The sequence below is a fragment of the Salvia splendens genome, chromosome 19, assembly GCF_004379255.2.
Source record: "Salvia splendens isolate huo1 chromosome 19, SspV2, whole genome shotgun sequence".
Classification (NCBI taxonomy): Eukaryota; Viridiplantae; Streptophyta; class Magnoliopsida; order Lamiales; family Lamiaceae; genus Salvia; species Salvia splendens.
The window spans coordinates 3,387,395-3,403,996 of record NC_056050.1 but is presented as its reverse complement, the minus strand read 5'-3'; the positions used below and the strand labels follow the sequence as shown (position 1 = coordinate 3,403,996).

Genomic DNA, 16,602 nt, shown 5'->3' with positions numbered 1-16,602 from the left:
GTAGGAGCTGTGAAGAGCTGGTGGGAAGAACGTTGCCAAATGATGATGTTGGAGGAACAACCACGGGAAAATCCAACGTTGATCCCCGAGAAATAGTGAGGAATCATCCAGCTGAGGGGGAGAGAACTGCCACAGCCGGATGATTCCAACCAAGAAAGAAGACTGGGCATCGTCGATAGAAGAAAAGCAAGCAGGCACCGGTCCGACAGAAGGGAAGGCCAGAGAGGCCGCATGCCATCCGCCGATATGGTGAGAAGGTGAAAGGCCAGTGGCCAACCCCGAGCATCCATGCCAGGAGAAGAAGGCTGACTGTAGCCAAAGAGAAAACAACAGCTGTCAAGATAAGAAGAAGTTCACGGTTTGTCTGGCCGAGGGGGAGCGGAAAATAAAAGACTATTGCAGAAAGTAAAAGACAAGTAGAACTTTAAAGACTACATTGTGAATGTCTTGAATTCTATTCTCTCAATGGTTACACAACTATATATAGACTCTAATTCTAGCTAAACATGGAAAATATATTCTAATTATACTAATATCCTTTTTATTTGATTGTGCAAGAGTCAAAACTGTTTAGAATTAGCTCCTAGATACGAGCTAAAACTGTCTGAATTAGCTCCTCGACAAGAGTCAAAACTGTCTGAATTAGCTCATCGACAAGAGTCAAAATTGTTTAAGATGGCTCCTAGATATGAGTTAAAACTATCTAAGATGGCTCCTAGATACGAGCAAAAACTATCTAAGATAGCTCCTAAATATGAGTAAAAACTGTTTAGACAAGCTCCTTGACACGAGTTAAAACTGCCAACAGAAAATTGAAGAGCTCCTTGACACGAGTTAAAACCGTCAACAGAAAATTGAAGAACTCATTGAAACGAGTCTAAACTTTCAATGATGAATGAAGAGCTCCTTGAAACGAGTCTAAACTTTCAATAACTCTTTGATACTAGCCTAAACAATCAATGATGAATTGAAGAAGCTCTATGATACGAGCATAAACTGTCAATGGGAATTGAAGAACTCTTAAATACGAGTATAAACTATTTATCAAATTAAAGATCGTGCAAGTTAAGTGTCGAAAAACTCGGTACTTAACTTGAGGGGGAGTGTTGGAATAAGAAAATTAATTAATTGGAGAACAATAAGGCAAGTGATGAAGATATGGTAAGAATAAAGAAGGAAATCAATGAAGATTATGGAAAATCAAATAAAAAGGATATTAGTATAATTAGAATATATTTTCCATGTTTAGCTAGAATTAGAGTCTATATATAGTTGTGTAACCATGGAGAGAATAGAATTCAAGTCATTCACAATGTAGTCTTTAAAGTTCTACCCGTCTTTTACTTTCTGCAATAGTCTTTTATTTTCCGCATTTTACTTTTCAACATACATTGCTAAAATATAAGCTCCTAATCAAGAACCACTCATTTTCCACCACCAAGTCTTAGAGGGTGTGTTTATAAAAATGCCCAACCCAGGCCACTTCAGACATGGGCTGGGTCAAGTGGGGTTTCAGCCTGGCCGAGCATCACCGGATCTAGCTCGTCTAAGCCCACTTGATAAGATATACAATGAAAAATTACAGACATAGTATAAAATAGGGGTGGGTAAATAGTTTTCGGTTATTCAGTTAACCGAGAACCGAATTAGAACCGGTCGGTTATTCGTTTAACTGATAACCGGAATTTATGGTTATCGGTTCGGTACCAGTTTTACGTTTTGCTCCAAGTCGGTTATCGGTTATAACCGATAACCGAATTATATTCAATTTTAATTTTAATTATATGTGTATTTAATACTAGAATAAATTATAATTTACTTTCAAACTTTGTCACAATGAAAGAAATTGTAATTTATATCTAAATTTTGTCAAAGTCTCGTATTGCAATGTCAAAAAAGTCCATTTTAATTTGTGTCACTATCAATTATAGTATTATACTTATAAATTTATATATGAAACTCAATAAATTGCTTAAGCATTACTATTTTAAAAATAGAATAACCCTTCACTTATTATTGGAGGAAAGTTTTTAAATTATAGATTATGTAAAGTTTAAGTCTTTTAAAGTGCCTAAACAATTTATGTATTACTTGTATATAGGAGTATAATAATAATAATAATAATAATAATAATAATAATAATAATAATAATAATAATAATAATAATAATAATAATAATAAGTAGAGGAAAAGTTAAAAGTTAAACCCATAAATAATTTTAATTTCAATTATATTTTTAATTAATAATAGAAGAAATTGTAATTTACTTTTAAACTTTGTCACAATAGAACAATTTGTAATTTACTTCCAAATTTTGTCAAAGTCTCATATTACAAATTTGCAATGTCAAAAAAAGTCTATTTTAATTTGTGTACTATCAGTTATACTTATAATATCTCAAATTCAATAAAGTTTCTAAATATATTTTTAAAAATAAGATCTCTCAAAGTTAACAACTGCTTAAGCAATACTATTATTTTAAAAATAAGATAACCTTCACTTATTATTAGAGAAAAGTTTTTAAATTTTATATCATTTAAAGTTTAAGTCTATTAAAGAGCAATAGGAGTATAATAATAATAATAATAATAATAAGTATATAACAAGTTAAAAGTTAAAACCATAAACAATTTTAATTTTAATTATATTTTTAATTAATAATAGAAGAAATTTTACTTTCAAATTTTGTCACTTGATTATGTATATTTTATAACTAACAAACTATTGTTAGTCTTAGATAAAGTATGAACATCTATTATGGGGTTTTGTAACTTTTTGTTGGGTGAAAAACTGAAAACAGGCACCCAATTAGTAGGGGAAAACTTGGTGTATTTATTTGGCATTAATCTATTAAATTTGGTGTATTGTTTTAAGCAATTCGGTTAGTTCGGTTATAACCGATAACCGATCGGTTCTAACCGAGTCGGTTGATTAAGTAACCGAACTTGAGATCGGGTCGGTTCCGGTTAGTTTTTTGACGAAATTTTGGGGTCGATTAACCGACAAGTCGGTTCGGTTATTAATCGAACTGACCGAATAACCAGCCCTAGTATAAAAGTAGCTAGGATTATTTTTGTACATTAATAATTATTGCTTATAACATTAGAAATGTGATCAAATGCAAACTCTAAATATTGTACAAACTCCAAACTATGATCTGGACCATTAGAAAATATCAACAGATGATAAAATAATAGCAACAAAAAATGTTAATACAATGTCAACGGTTGATGTTGTGTTGAAATTGTGTTGACATTGTATTGACATTGTGTTGACATCAAAATCTTGAAATTTTATACTGTATTGACATTGTGTTGATGTTGTGCTGATAATGTGTTGAAAAGTTTTAAGTTTGTACAATATATGAGTTTACATTTTATCACTAACTTTATGTAAGAATAAGACGAGAGCAAGTAATTATATCTTTAAATTTAAAAATAGTGTCTCAGAGAACTCAAACCTAAAACCTTACCTCTAGGTGAATTTACTCGTACGTAACTATAACATTGATTTTGAGCTTATACACTATTTGTGAACTTATTAGCACGTTCATGTACGTAAATGGAATGTGTGGAAGTGGTGACACCAATTTAAGGCAAGTGAAGGCATCAAATATCTGTGGAAAACAGTACTTTGCCGTTGATGCAAAGGCACCCCTCAATTGTCTTCTTTCATACCAAACGTTGTAATATATCTCTAATTATGAAATATTGTCAGATGTCAATATAGGTTGTATAGTACTATGATATGACTGTGGTGGACTACAAACTCTTATGCAAGAAAATGTGGTTTGGCCATTCCCATTAATTTATGTATTGTCTATTTATAAAGGTGCTTCCAAGAATCTAATGGAAGATTTTCAATCACGCGTCGTTGTACAATTTAGGGTACATGTTTCTTTTTTCAAGACTTGTCTATTTTGAAAGTCTGTGAAAAATTGGAAGATAGTAATCCCTCCGTCCCCTGTAGTTGAGTCGTATTCTTTTTTGAGTTGTTCCACTGTAGCTGGGTCATTTCTTTTTTTGGCAAAAAGTACTTTATTTTCTATTCATCTTTCTACTTTTTTCCTTTTTACTTTTTTTTACTTAACTCATTTAAAATAATTTTTCTTAAATCTCATGCCGAAAAGAAATATATCTACTACAGAGGGACGGGGGAGTATGAGATAGAGACCAACACCCGCTTTTAATATTACAAGACAAAAAAACTACTCCACATTGTAGTATTGAACAAAATTAAAAAATATGATAAGGGGATGTTATACCTATAATCTAATTATCGACTTTTTCATAAAGGAAATAGTAACAATTTAATTATTAATATGACAATATACTTTGAATTTTTACATAGTGGGGTTTATTGTCGATGAAAATCGAAACAACCTCCTTTTTTGGTGCGTGCAAAAAATAAAAAAAAAGTAATTCATATCAATTAAAAAATAATATATTTCGATATCAACATGATTAGTAGTATTTCTTTTGGAGAAGTACATAATCGTAAAAAGATTAATAACTTGAGCATTAATTTATAATATAATTTAATTTGCCCCTTCTTTTCGGGGTTTGGGTGGGGCTAAGTTCTTGGATGGCTAATGCCCAAATAAACTATTAATTGAAGAAACCCTAAACACCTCAATTATAAACTAATTAGACACATATTTATTTTTTTAGTGAACATTTTGGCATTCACAATGTCACATCTAGATCACATTGTTGAGGACCTTGTGGTAGTTCTTGACAATTATTATTTGATGTACTGGCCCGCACCAATTAGATGTTTTTGTTATCCTTCCATTTTTTTTATGTGTAAATGAGAAAAATAAGTAGGACTCATTAATATAGAACTTCTCAACTTCTTAGTGATAAAAAAAGCATTGTCTATATATATTAACCAAAACTGATAAGTTTCATCACACTGATTTTCATTTAGCCTTTGTATGATCTCTCTATCTATATATCTTTGTCTTGCATTTCAATCACTCGTTTACTTACATTACATAACTTAATTATAAATATATAACTTACCTCATTTCAACTCATCAACTTTTCTTCTTTGCAAATGCAGCTAAAATCTTGAACTTCTCCAAGCAATGGAGGAGACAGCATCAGCTCTTGACTTATCCGAAAACTACGCCAAGATCAACCAAGACAACATGTTCCGAACTAATGCAAAACACGACGAAAAGAAGAAGCTCATGTTAGCTGATGAAGACAACTGCAGGAGTAAAACTAGAAACTCTAAGATCAAAAGGAGAAGCCTTGATCTGATCAGCAACAAAGATACTTCAAAAATCACACCTTTGTGCAAAGCTAAGTCGTTTAACTCTCATTTCGTCGCAGAAATGTTTGATGAACAATGCTCAGACAATCCTCCCACCAATGAGAAAAGAGGACTCCTCTCACTTTATCAATCTAACTCATCCTCATCCCTTCATGGCCTTCCTGATGTTACAAAATCAGGCAAGTTCTTATTGTATGTTATACCTTTTTATCGAAAAACTATATTTAATGTGGTGTTTGTGATGATCAAATACAGTTGAGGCAGCATTGGGAATTTCTCTCAAGGTACATTATACTAATACAGTTGATGTTTTGTTGAGGAAGATGCGTTGATGAAGGTTTATGTAATTCTTTGGATTTTGTTGTAGTTTAAAGATGTGAATTACAATGTGAGGTTGAATAGCTCAAAGATAGTGGAGAAACACATTGTGCAAGGTGTGAGTGGTTCGATTTTTCCAGGCGAAGTTCTTGCTCTGATGGGGCCTTCTGGAGGTGGCAAAACTACTCTGCTGAATCTGCTGAGTGGGAGAGTGAAATGTGATGGTGGAATCATAACTTACAATGATCGGTTATACACTAAATCGTTGAAACGAAGGTAGCTCCATGTACATTATATAGTTGATTAAGCATTCATGAATCTGATCTTTATCTTTGCTTGTTTTGTGAGTGAAAAAGGATTGGATTTGTGCTGCAAGATGACACTGTGTTCCCACACCTGACTGTGAAAGAGACGCTAACTTACTCTGCGTTGCTTCGCCTTCCCAACTCGCTGTCGAAGCAGCAGAAAACTGAGAGAGCAATGGATGTGCTCTCACAGCTTGGCCTAGAGAAGTATGCACTACCTTTTTTTCTTTTTTTCCTTTTTATGTTTGTGAAGTTGATTTGTGTTTATTAAACCATGAAATTAGATGCCAAAACACAATGGTTGGTGGGAATAAGGGTGTGAGAGGGGTGTCAGGAGGTGAGAAGAAGAGAGTGTGCATTGGCAATGAGATTCTTCTCAATCCATCACTTCTGTTCCTGGATGAGCCTACGTCCGGATTAGATTCCACGACCGCCCTTCGTATCATTCAGATGCTCCAAGATATTGCTCAGGTAAAAAATTTAGTATTTGAAGAAAAAAAAATCCTTATAGTAATGTTTTCATTGCATAGGGTGGGAAGACAGTGGTTACCACAATCCATCAGCCCTCGAGCCGGCTGTTTAGCATATTCGACAAGCTGATACTGCTCAGCAACGGGTGCTCGTTGTACTTTGGGAAGGCATCTGATGCAATGAGGTACTTCTCATCCATCGGGTGCTTGCCACTTATCGCGATGAATCCAGCCGAATTCTTGATTGATCTTGCAAGTGGCAATGTCAAGGACAAATCCCTTCCTTCAGAACTACAACACAAGTTCCTCCCTTCTGATGTGCATAAGGTCATCAACACACCAAACCAAAAATGAAAAACATTACCTCTTTTTGGAATCATCATTACTAAATAGTTTCTTGATTTGCAGTATCTATTAGAGGCTTATGAGTCAAGAGCCTCCTCCACAATGGAGAAGATGATGAAACTAGACGAGATCACAACGCTCAATTACCACAAGCCCGGGAGGCGCAGCAACATGAGTGATGCTGGAGAATGTGGCGCATCTTGGATAGCACAGTTTTGCATTCTCTTCCGAAGAGGCCTAAAGGAGAGGCGACACGAGTACTTGAGCAGCCTTCGCGTGATTCAAGTCATATCCATAGCTGTCATCACCGGCTCAATCTGGTGGAATACTAATGCAACATCTTCTCCCAATAGCCCTCAAGATCAGGCAGGGCTATTGTTCTTCATCTCTGTGTATTGGGCCTTCTTCCCTGTATTCACAGCCATTTTCACATTCCCACTCGAAAGGGCAATGCTTTCCAAGGAGAGATCAGTGGGGATGTACAAGGTGAGCGCGTATTTAGTAGCTAGGAACGCGAGTGATCTGCCTTTAGACCTCCTCCTGCCCGTTGTGTTCCTCACTACCATCTACTTCATGGTGGGACTGAAGCACACTTTCGCGGCATTTTCACTAACTCTCCTCTCCATCTTCCTCAGCATCATTGCTGCTCAGGTAAATCAAAAGAAAAAGTTTGAAACAAGAAGAAGTCATGAACATGTAGTCTTTGCTTGTAGGGGCTAGGACTAAGTATAGGTGCAGCATTCATGGATGTGAAGAAGGCAACAACCTTGGCTTCTGTCACAGTTATGACATTCATGCTATCTGGTGGCTTCTTCATCACTGTATGTTACTATATGCCAAAATTTGATTTTTTTTCTATGTATGAAGAGTGATTAACTTTGGTGGTGTTGATGTGCAGAGAGTCCCGAGGTTCATGCGTTGGGTACGATACATATCGTTGAATTATCACACGTATAAGCTGCTGCTGAGGATACAGTATGGGAGTGGTGAGGATGGAGGAGGAATGGAGGTTGGAGCAATGGTGGTGATGATTATAGCATACAGATTGCTAACTTATGTTTTGCTTAGGAGAATGAGTTTAGCACCTACTTAATTAAGTACCTCCTATTTTGCTTTCTAGATTTGTGATGAACTGATGATCTATCTAATTTTTCCCTAATATACAAAAAAAACGAAAATTCAGATAATAATAATAATAATATCATTTTACATTTTTCCCATCATTCATTATACACTGAAAATAGGAGAACAACTAATTGCCATATTTGAAATGCTTGATTGATTGTTTCTCTTGATGACTGGAAAAATATAAATATGAAATAAAATGACTGATCTTTAAAGTGGGCCAAGGCAGCAACTAACATAGTTTAATTTTTTTCAAAGAGAATCTGAGGTTTTGAAATTGCCCTGCAATAGTGTTCTATGTCAAATGTCAAGAATTACAATATGATGTTTTTGTAATTGATATTATGAGAAGACCGATAACACAATTATTAAATTATTATTATTAAAGGTGTTGATTTAGCCAGTTAACGAACGAATTTTTATGAATCAAAATCAGGAGAAATAATTTCTACATACATATACCATGAGCACCCTCTCATATGCATGTAGCTTTATTAATTTTCTTTTATATTGATATTAAATATTAAAAATTGTTATTAATATTATTTTATTCATTTATTTAAAATTATATAGAAAATATATTAATCAATCTAAATTACGTTGGTAATAAAATGTATGTGAACTAAACAAGAGTGGTGTCCACATATGTACCTAGCTAGTTTTTGTTGGTTGTTAATTTCGTGTTTATAGTTACGTTGGTAATAAAATGTATGTGAACTAAATTACGTTGGTAATAAAATGTATGTGAACTAAATTGTTTTTGATCACATGACCTAATTTTAAGTATATAGTTAATGATGTAGGTAGATGATAGAAATGGCACCCACGAATTAGGGATCCCCTCTCACACATCCAAATTAGACCAACATCTCCCACATGCAAACCATTTCTAAATCTTTATTCCATCAACACATATAATGAGTTCTATTGCAAATTTGCAATCCCTATACCTTCCAAGGTTCCCATCATTCTATAACAATATCTCATTTCGTATTTTGAATCACAATTATATTAATTAATACTATCTTCATTACTGCGTCGTTCATGGTTAATTATGTGTCGATCGTGTGCGTGTATGTATAGTCTTATATACTACACACGCGAACAACACATCCATGTACAACGCAGTACTGTTTTACACTTATTATTCGATGCGTAGACATAGGGAAACTAGAGTAACTATTAGATCCGTGGAAGGAATTGTGTGTTGATCACTTTCTTGTTGCACATCTCATACACGAAAATGACCCAAAACACCCACATGAATTGCCCACTGCCTACTTAAGACTTTTGCAACTACTTGAACATATTTGACCACACCTTCTTCAAATTTTGTACATTTTACTTTTCTTTTATATTGTCAAGAATTCGAGGGATATGGAGATGATCAAGTTTGCCCATAAACCAGCTGGTGTTCAGCTCATTCCTCAACATTACACTGAATTTCATATGGATTTTAGATGAAAGGGGAAGATTGAGCCAAATAGATAGAGTGAGAAGATAGTAGCATGAATGCATTTGTTTATTTTCAAATTGAATGATAATATGTTCTTGCTCTTAAGTATTCATTTTTAAAAATTGTTGATATAGTATTATGCATAATACCTAAGTTTGCAAGCTAATACATATGCATTACTAATAAAACAATATGATTACACAAAATATGCACATCAATATATCATTCTGATTATATGCATATATAGTATTAGGGAGTGGTTACAGTGATAATTTTTTCTAAATGAGAACTCTTGAAAATTGAAAATCATATCAATTGTCTGATACATTAACATGAGCTTACATCATAAAACATGTCAGTTTCTGATACTAAGTCAGAATATTTATGAATTGTCAAACTAATATTGATTCAAAAACTGATTTGTTTTGTAATGCTAACTCATAATAATGTATTTGTGAATGGATATAGTTTGTATTCTGACTTAAAAAAAAATTATATCATGAACAAAACATGACAACCATTTTTTATGTTTTTACTTCATAATTAATTTCTAGAAAATAGATCAAAATGACTCAGGGGCAAAATTGTCAGCTCAAGCATTTTTGACATGATATTAGTTCAGATCTTTGTAATGTGATTTTTCTAAATTCAAGTGCCTAAGTGTAAACCTCATTTTCAAATCGTATATAATGTAAAATAAGACGGTGAAATGAATAATATATTGTTGTACATTGCTTGAGCACAAGAAAAAGTCAGAAAATCTTCGAGTGAATAGCATTAAATGATCGATTGTTTTGACTCAAATCGTTCAAGCATAAGGACATGAACCCTCCACGAAGTTTCGATTTTTTTAATGATAAATTATTTAAATTTCTTAATTTTGTGATAAGAAAAGGGTTCACTTTAAATTGAAGGCGCAATTAATTTAGGAACTAAATCAGGGGGAATGACGTACTGAATTCAACTAAGTACTACTAAAAGATCACATTTTAGGGGCTTTGTTTAATCACATTTTTAAATGATTAAACAAATTAAAGCAATTTAATGGTGTTTAAGATCTCCAACTTCACCAAATCTTGCCACGTAGGCATATGTGCATGTGGAATGCACCAATTGATGTGAATTAGTTGATGTAATCGTGCAATTAATAAATTAATTCTTTACCGATCCCTAGGTGAGTGAAGTTATAAAAGTTTGCCGACATGTGTGGTGAAAAATATTTTGGAAAGGGTCCCAATTGATTAAAAAATAAGGAAAAAAGATTGAGTTAGTTGGTGAATTTATAGACCGAGGTGTTATTCGATTTCAAGATAAAATAATACTAAGATACAATCTATGATTAAGTTGTGAGATTATTTTAGTCATAGCCTTATAGAGGTTAGCTATGACTAATTATCTCATGATTATTATCTAGGATTGAGTTGTAGAATTGAATCTCAAGAACCAAACACGATACAAATTTAAATCCAGATACAATCTTGCAAATCGAACACTTCCCAATTTTTTATTTGCCTATGGTGGCTTTTGCCTTTTTTTCATACTTATAAGTTGTGAAACCATATTGAAATAGTCATGTTTAAATGATAAAATAAAATCTCAATGATGCAAAACAGTTTTGTGCCACGCGCAATTTTTCATATACTAGTACTTTTAATAAATTTTAAATTATTTCAGTGCAATAATATACATAAAACTAGGTGGAAATCATAAAGTTCTTGAATATTTTTTGAATGAATTCTTCGATTTACGCTATTTTGCTTCTTAAATATCAATTGAACTTCAAAAAATAGAAAGAAGAAAATGGCAGACAACTTAAACGATGTTAGTTGTTGGAGAGACTTTGAAAGTAAAAGAAAGTAGATGGCTGAAAGCATTTGAAGTGTGCTATTTTTTCTTTCTCCTCTTTTTCCCTCTAGTGCCTTTGTTTTTCTGTTGTTGGTATCTTGTTCTTGGTTGAGCTGGTGGTGTGGCTTTTTGTTGAGGGATGACTCGAGACTTGTAGTGTTTATTTGCTTAGCTTGGTGATTTTTGATTAAGTGGCAGGTAAGAGAGGGGTTTTGCATAATTTTTTGTGTGTCTTTTGTTGTTGCTTTTGTTATTGTTTGTTCGTTGATTTGTTAACGACTTTTTACTCGTTCTACTTTCAACTTGAGCATTTCTTTTGTATATAAAAAAAAGAAGAAAATGCATAATAATGGCATTTGGGATTTGCAAGCGTTGTGGAAATATTTCTGAAAAGAAGCAAGATTGTTGCTGAATCATGGTGACTCGAAAATGAAATTATGATAAAATGGTAAAATTGAGGAGGATGGCATTCACCAATAGCATCAATCGCGGTCATCAACAACCAATGGGGAAATGCCACATTACCCAAACGTAAACTATTTGCCTCAATAAAAACATGATTATGTCTTAACATATCATTTTCCATCACATGGCTCGCTAACCGCCCACGCCCTCTTTTCTACTCCCCATTGCTTCATCATTTTTTTCATTTACTTTTATTTTCATCGTCAAAGTACTCCCTTCGTCTCAATCTAGTTGAATCTTATTCCTTTTTAGTTTATCTTAATATAGTTGAGTTATTTTCTTTTTTGGAGAAACTTATTCCCTCTGTTACTTTACTTTCTCTTCATTTCTATTACTTTATCCTCTTCTTATTTTATTCTTTCTACTTTAACAAATCAATTTTTTAAATCATGTACCCAAAAGAAATGCGACAAATGCCCCAATTACCTTGAGACTAAGAGAGTATATAAATAGAGCCATACTCCTATGTAGACAGACGGAGGTAGGCTGCACAGGGTTGGCCAACCTGGCTGTCGATACACGAGTATCGAAAATTTTAATTAAATTCAGTTTTTTGAGTTGCTATCAGATGATGTAATGTTAGTCTTATAAGTTTTGTACTGCATTAGTACATGTATCTATTATGATTAGATAATATTATAAGTACATTAAAAAAGTAGTAATTTTTATTATGAACAACAACTTCAATAATCACTTCATTTTTATTTATTATGCATTGTAATCTTATTTAGACTTATCAAAATAAATTATACGTACACAACAATAAGTCTTTGTTGAAGATTATAGTTAGCTAGGGAAAGCTCAAACAACTTTTCGTCATGTAAATATTCACTTGAGCTCATTAATATAAAATATTTTGTAATTGATAAACAAATAAGATGCAAGTGCTTTGGTGGGATTTAGAAATAAAATGCCTTATTAGTTATTATAATGTCATTAAAAGAAGTAATATTTGTATGGAGTAATATAGTTTGTACTGTTCCTCGTGCAACGTAGTCAAGATTTATAATTCAAATTGATAAATTTCTAGAATTGAGATAATTTTAACTTCGGCCTGCCATCCACAATAGGAATAGCCCAGCAATAGCCCAACCATAGCCTAGCCACTGCCACATCATCAGCACTAAAAATCCTCCTGCCACATCATCAAAACAAGCAAATAGCCCAGCAATAGCCTAGCCACATAATATCCACATCACTATTAACAAATATATACAAAATGAAATAATTAACAATCACACAATATACGAAATTTAATTTACGAGACATATACGGGAAACATTAATAATACTATTAAAATTTAAAAAAGTACAATAATTTAAAAAAATACAATAATTTAAAAAAATTACAATAATTTTTAAAAAAGTACAATAATTCACTCCTCCTCGTCGTCGTCGTCTCCTCCGTCGCGTATATATAGTGTTTCGGAAACAAAAAAAAATTTAAAAATTCGAGCTAGGCGATTCGGACGCTGCAATAACGCCTAGCGGATCGCCTAGCGCACCGCCTAGCGCCGCGGAACCGCCGAGCGCTAGGCGTTTTTTTTTCGCGAAATCCGCTAGGCGGCTGCAATAGATCGCCTAGCGCACCGCCTAGCGCCGGCGCTCGGCTAGGCGGTGGGCTAGGTGCTATTGTGGATGTTCTTATAGTACGTAAATAGAATATGGTTATTCTAATTTATATGAAAATAAATAGGAGCTGCCACATACATTTACTAAGATTTGTAATGGCCCTCAGTCTCCTCGCCCTACGTACTCCCACAGTCCCACACAATGAATACACTAAATTAAATTTCTGAAAAATGATAACAAAATCATTATTAAAATGCTGTACTCTATAGAATTGTTTTTTTAGAATAGTCTAAAAAAATATCCAAACCTTCACACCAAATAATTGAAATTAATGCTCGATATTTAATTCATTTTGTAATTTCAATCTATATCAGTATGTCCTCATTTCGTACTCAACGTGTTAATTCAAATCACCGTTGAATTAACACATTGAGTACAAAATACGGAGCCATGCCGCTGCAATTTCGATAGGATATTTAAATTTGCATTTTGAATTTTAAACTTTGTTAAATAGATACTAGCTATAGTCAGTCAATAAAATAGTAAAATCTTATTTTTATTTTTATATTCGGATTATATATTTTTATAGAAATTTGAATAGAATGAGTTAGTGTAGTGTGTAATATACACTTATAGTGACGAATATTCTTAAATTATAGAGTACTGTACGGATGTAATCCAATGCAAATTCTAAATATTGTACAAACTTCAAACTATGATCTAGACTGTTAGAAAATGTCAACAGATGATAAAATAATATCAACAGAAAATATTAATACAATGTCAACGGTTGACACCGTGTTGACATCAAAATTTTGAAATTTTACATTGTGTTGCAAAGTTTAGAGTTTGTACAATATATAGAGTTTGCATTTTATCAATACCAGTATTATATAATGATATTTTGGCAGACTCGGTGAGCATAATTAGAGTATTATCATTTTAGTGCATATCTTAAAAATATTAACTTTCAATTTTGAGAATATCTTTCTCACTAATGAAATCGGATCCAGTTTCTATTAATAATACTTTAATCCATTTTTTTATCTATTTTATTAATTTTATATAAAAATTTGTGATAACGAATAGAGTAAAATATTATAACTACGCATCACCAATCTTAAGACAACATTCTTCTTTTAAAAGCATAATATAACATTCTTATGGGGTATGAACTCTCTGGAGAATGCTTTCCAAACTAACAGTATGCTATATATAAACACCCCCTCTTCACCTAAACTTATTCCCCTCTCTCTCTCATTCTTGTGATCTCATTCTTGATCCTTACTCTCCTTCTCAAGAATTAAAAAAGAAAAAAGAAAAAAGAAAAAAAAATGTTCTCAACATCCACAGCCACTAGCGACTACTCAAACCCAATGGGCATCATCCGGCCCATAGCGATGGACGGCGCCGCCGCCAAATGGAAATACACCACCACCGCCGCGGAAATCGCCCCAAACTGCCCCCGCTGCACCTCCGCCAACACAAAATTCTGCTACTACAACAACTACAGCCTCTCCCAGCCCCGCTACTTCTGCAAGGCCTGCCGCCGCTACTGGACCAAAGGCGGCTCCCTCCGCAACGTCCCCGTCCGCGGCGGCTGCGGCAAATCCCGCCGCGCACGAGCCGCCGCCACCACCCGCCACTCCTCCACCTCCTCCCCCTCCCCCGCCCCCGCCGGAGCCTGCATTGACATGGCCGCCGTCTTCGCCAATTACGTCAGCAGCGCCGGCGGCGACGAGTCGTCGTCGGAAAATGCTCCGGCGAGCGCGTTTGGGGAGGCTACGGCGGCTTTTGAGTATCAGACGCCGCTGGGATTGGTTGGAGATGATCAGATGCAGCAGCAGGGGATGATGACGCAGATGTCCATGTGTCAGGATGTGAGTGGCCAGCAGTTTTTGTTTGAGATCGGGGAGGATATGTTGTGGGAGGAAGGTACAACTCTGCCGAGCTTAGCGTACCCGGCGGTGCAGGTGAAAGACTGTGGGGTGTTCGCACCGGATAATTGGAGTTCTTTTGATCTCTCTGCCTATGAATTTTGAATTTTAAATCCACCCCTTGATTTGTTAACTATATTAATTTAATTACTCTTTTTTTTCTTGATTCTTGGAAGTTAACTGTCACAATTCCGTGAAAGAGACTATTGGCAAAATAGGTTGATGTCTATAAACATAATATAATATCTTACTTTATGAGAAAATAATGAAATTTTGTCTTATTTCTTCATTGCTTGCCACTCTTTTCTCACACGCCAAATAATTATGGCACATGGAGTTACTAATTGCAATTTATTTCGGATCTCTTTTTCTTTTTCGTTTTCGCTTTTTGTTAGGATGAATTGATTATTATTTTGGTAGGTGAATTGTGATGCACATAATTGATGTTGATTGTGCTTGTGCGATATGCATTATTATAATTACTCGTGAGAAATTTACAAATCACTAGTATTATACCTGCTCTCTTTCATAAGAGTTTGTACTATTTCCTTTGTAGTTTGTCTCATATAAATATGCACTCTTTAATTTTAGAATTTCTTTTCTCTCTATTAAGGTGATACTCATTCTCTATTAATAGTACTTTAATTACTTTTATTTTTATCTCTATTTTACTCTATCAATTGTGCATTAAACTTGTGTCCAACAAAGTGCATACTCTTGTGGTTATCAGGGAGATTACTATTACATCAAGTTAGTTGAGACTACACAGCCCAAGGTTCTGGAACCGCCGGTTCCAATTCCGGAAAATCTCGAACCAAAACCAAATCTTGAGCGTATCAAGAGAATGTAAATGGTAGTAAATTGATATATATTCCACACACATGTATATGTGTGCGCGCATGTGTGTGTGCGCGCGCGCGTGTATGTCCCGTTTTTCCATTTTAGTCTGTCCGCGAATAGGAGTCGCGGTTCACTTTTACCATTTATAGTCCTACCTTCCACTAACTCATGTCACTCACATTTTATTTAAAACTAATATATACAAGTGGAACCTCTATTCCACTAACTTTTCTCCACCCACTTTTCTTAACATTTCTTAAAACCCGTGTCGTCAAGAAATGAGACTCCTAATGACGGATTGAGGGAGTATGATGAATCTCTCTCTACATATACATTAGCAGTGACGAAATCAGATTCTTAACCTTGGGGGTTCAAGAAGATATTTCATAGCTACATAGAGGTAAGTCTTTTTTGAAATCAAAATAAAAATAAAACCACAGCTTAAACTTTTTTATAAATATTGAAAAGTCTTATTTTATGAATTAATTGCCTATAAATATACGTAGTATACCAAGATTTTGATTTTTAACCAGCTATATTTTTTGGTAGAAAAATACTTGAATTCTTAGAATTTCGTAAGCTGACATTAGTCCAAATTGCAATGGCCAACAACTTAATTTTTCTACTCGAATGAATTACCAAAAT

At 34.0% G+C, this 16,602-nt stretch overlaps 2 protein-coding genes across 3 annotated transcripts; both read left to right on the top strand.

Annotated features, from left to right (window-relative positions):
* The first annotated feature begins 4,811 nt into the window (after positions 1-4,811).
* On the top strand, positions 4,812-7,929 carry LOC121778539 (ABC transporter G family member 22-like). 2 transcript variants are annotated; one of them, XM_042175912.1, is made up of 10 exons: positions 4,812-4,934; positions 5,065-5,459; positions 5,536-5,564; positions 5,648-5,874; positions 5,955-6,110; positions 6,188-6,374; positions 6,434-6,700; positions 6,782-7,369; positions 7,432-7,539; positions 7,617-7,929. In XM_042175912.1, exons 2-10 carry the CDS (start codon positions 5,090-5,092, stop codon positions 7,809-7,811), a joined length of 2,127 nt encoding a protein of 708 aa, XP_042031846.1. In that variant the 5' UTR covers positions 4,812-4,934; positions 5,065-5,089; the 3' UTR covers positions 7,812-7,929. The 2 variants fall into 2 exon arrangements, with proteins under 2 accessions (XP_042031846.1, XP_042031847.1); XM_042175913.1 differs by having other exon boundaries at positions 7,419-7,539; positions 7,617-7,837.
* A 6,651-nt stretch (positions 7,930-14,580) lies between these two features.
* On the top strand, positions 14,581-15,222 carry LOC121780168 (dof zinc finger protein DOF3.5-like). The gene has a single exon (XM_042177683.1). It carries the CDS (start codon positions 14,581-14,583, stop codon positions 15,220-15,222), a length of 642 nt encoding a protein of 213 aa, XP_042033617.1.
* Positions 15,223-16,602: the final 1,380 nt, after the last annotated feature.

Excerpts from the sequence above, each read along its gene's own strand:
- LOC121778539 (XM_042175912.1), top strand. The coding sequence starts at position 5,090 with ATGGAGGAGACAGCATCAGCTCTTGACTTATCCGAAAACTACGCCAAG. Across the intron at positions 5,565-5,647 it reads CATTGGGAATTTCTCTCAAG|TTTAAAGATGTGAATTACAA; the intron begins GTACATTATACT and ends ATTTTGTTGTAG. Across the intron at positions 6,375-6,433 it reads TGCTCCAAGATATTGCTCAG|GGTGGGAAGACAGTGGTTAC; the intron begins GTAAAAAATTTA and ends TTCATTGCATAG.
- LOC121780168 (XM_042177683.1), top strand. The coding sequence starts at position 14,581 with ATGGACGGCGCCGCCGCCAAATGGAAATACACCACCACCGCCGCGGAA.